Source organism: Procambarus clarkii, chromosome 10, assembly GCF_040958095.1.
Source record: "Procambarus clarkii isolate CNS0578487 chromosome 10, FALCON_Pclarkii_2.0, whole genome shotgun sequence".
Classification (NCBI taxonomy): Eukaryota; Metazoa; Arthropoda; class Malacostraca; order Decapoda; family Cambaridae; genus Procambarus; species Procambarus clarkii.
Window position 1 is genome coordinate 41,768,288 of NC_091159.1, and position 2,391 is coordinate 41,770,678.

At 47.0% G+C, this 2,391-nt stretch overlaps 2 protein-coding genes across 3 annotated transcripts in view; one reads left to right on the plus strand and one right to left on the minus strand.

Moving 5' to 3' along the window:
* The first annotated feature begins 206 nt into the window (after positions 1–206).
* Positions 207–2,391, plus strand: part of LOC123773731 (endoribonuclease Dicer) — a 143,958-nt gene continuing 141,773 nt past the window's right edge. The window contains exon 1 of one of the 2 annotated variants that reach the window (XM_069321918.1): positions 207–288. The gene's annotated coding sequence lies outside the window, so the exon portion shown is untranslated. The remainder of the gene's footprint in view (positions 289–2,391) is intronic. The other variant, XM_069321917.1, reaches the window with a different exon arrangement.
* On the minus strand, positions 345–1,360 carry LOC138363332 (germ cell nuclear acidic protein-like). The gene is made up of 2 exons (XM_069322354.1): positions 493–1,360; positions 345–349 (listed from the first exon to the last, which is right to left on the minus strand). Exons 1-2 carry the CDS (start codon positions 1,358–1,360, stop codon positions 345–347), a joined length of 873 nt encoding a protein of 290 aa, XP_069178455.1.

Consider the following 2,391-nt stretch of genomic DNA (forward strand, 5'->3'; position numbering starts at 1 on the left):
AGATTTAAAAGCCTAAAATTTATTCATAAATGATTTGTACAAATCATTACAGTTGTGATTTTTTTTGTAATTTTTGTCATATTTGTTTTAAACGAAGTAAATTTATGGCTAAATCATCTCATTTTATTTGTTTTGTGGCGAGATGATAATATTGTTAGCTTCGTATCTTTCTCACAACAAAGTTTACAATCTGAAAGTCCGATCCCACGATCGTCGTCGCCCCAAAATCAACACAACAAAGTTTACGTCCGTCTGGCCATCCAATGCCTTTAATGCAGTTTTTTTAGGGTGAATATTAACTTATTTTGTAACTTTTATTCATAAATGTTTGTTTAAATAATAAGTTATGCTGATAAGGATTAATAAAATGATATTGTAGAATGCTAAAGTAATTTTTGTTGATAAATATTGGTTGTATAGGCTCTTGCAATCCCTGGTTGTATTGGAGCCCGGCGATTACAGTTCCCCTTGTCGTGGACTGGATGCCTGTACTTGGGCTTGTCGGTGGTTCCCCAGCCTCCCTAGCCTGTGGTTCCCCAGCCTCCCTAGCCTGTGGTTCCCCAGCCTCCCTAGCCTGTGGTTCCCCAGCCTCCCTAGTCTGTGGTTCCCCAGCCTCCCTAGCCTGTGGTTCCCCAGCCTCCCTAGCCTGTGGTTCCCCAGCCTCCCTAGTCGGTGGTTCCCCAGCCTCCCTAGCCTGTGGTTCCCCAGCCTCCCTAGCCTGTGGTTCCCCAGCCTCCCTAGTCGGTGGTTCCCCAGCCTCCCTAGCCTGTGGTTCCCCAGCCTCCCTAGCCTGTGGTTCCCCAGCCTCCCTAGCCTGTGGTTCCCCAGCCTCCCTAGTCGGTGGTTCCCCAGCCTCCCTAGCCTGTGGTTCCCCAGCCTCCCTAGTCGGTGGTTCCCCAGCCTCCCAAGTCGGTGGTTCCCCAGCCTCCCTAGTCGGTGGTTCCCCAGCCTCCCTAGTCGGTGGTTCCCCAGCCTCCCTAGCCTGTGGTTCCCCAGCCTCCCTAGCCTGTGGTTCCCCAGCCTCCCTAGCCTGTGGTTCCCCAGCCTCCCTAGCCTGTGGTTCCCCAGCCTCCCTAGCCTGTGGTTCCCCAGCCTCCCTAGCCTGTGGTTCCCCAGCCTCCCTAGCCTGTGGTTCCCCAGCCTCCCTAGCCTGTGGTTCCCCAGCCTCCCTAGCCTGTGGTTCCCCAGCCTCCCTAGCCTGTGGTTCCCCAGCCTCCCTAGCCTGTGGTTCCCCAGCCTCCCTAGCCTGTGGTTCCCCAGCCTCCCTAGCCTGTGGTTCCCCAGCCTCCCTAGCCTGTGGTTCCCCAGCCTCCCTAGCCTGTGGTTCCCCAGCCTCCCTAGCCTGTGGTTCCCCAGCCATTTTGGGATTGGTTCCATTTTTAATTATTCAAACAAAAATTTTTGTTTAGGGTCGCAACCCACCAGTTGGGAACCAATCTGGGCCAACCTGCTGACTTTCCCCAGAATGTTGCCTGCAACAATTTTTCAAACTCCTCGGTGCCTATTTAACGCCTAGGTGAACAAGAGCATCAGAGGAAACGAAAGGTGCCCATTCATTTCTGTGTTCCCAGGGATTGAACCCAGGGCCTCGGTTGTGAGCCAAGGACCCATACAGTATAGATCTATATTTGTATATACTGTATATATATATATATATATATATAAAATATATATATATATTATTAAATATGACCGAAAAAGTAAGATTAATAATTCTAACACGAATTTTCTCAATCTTTCGTACATTTCGTTTCACTGTTGGAGGTAAATCAAAAATCAATTCTCCAAAATTCATTTTTATTTCTAGTCTGACGCGACACGAGCGCGTTTCGTAAAACTTATTACATTTTCAAAGACTTTAGTTTACAAATACACAACTGAATAGAACTTACGCATCTCCGATTTTATATCTACATTTGAGTGAGGTGGATGGGGTGATGTGGCATTAATAGGGTATTAATTTCATCAACACAAGACAGAACAAGAGGTGGCATTAATAGGGTATTAATTTCATCAACACAAGACAGAACACGAAACAATGGGTATTGAATAGAAGTGATTGTAGAAAGCCTATTGGTCCATATTTCTTGATGCTTCTATATTGGAGCGGAGTCTTGAGGTGGGTAGAATATAGTTGTGCATTAATTGGCTGTTGATTGCTGGTGTTGACTTCTTGATGTGTAGTGCCTCGCAAACGTCAAGCCGCCTGCTATCGCTGTATCTATCGATGATTTCTGTGTTGTTTACTAGGATTTCTCTGGCGATGGTTTGGTTGTGGGAAGAGATTATATGTTCCTTAATGGAGCCCTGTTGCTTATGCATCGTTAAACGCCTAGAAAGAGATGTTGTTGTCTTGCCTATATACTGGATTTTTTGGAGCTTACAGTCCCC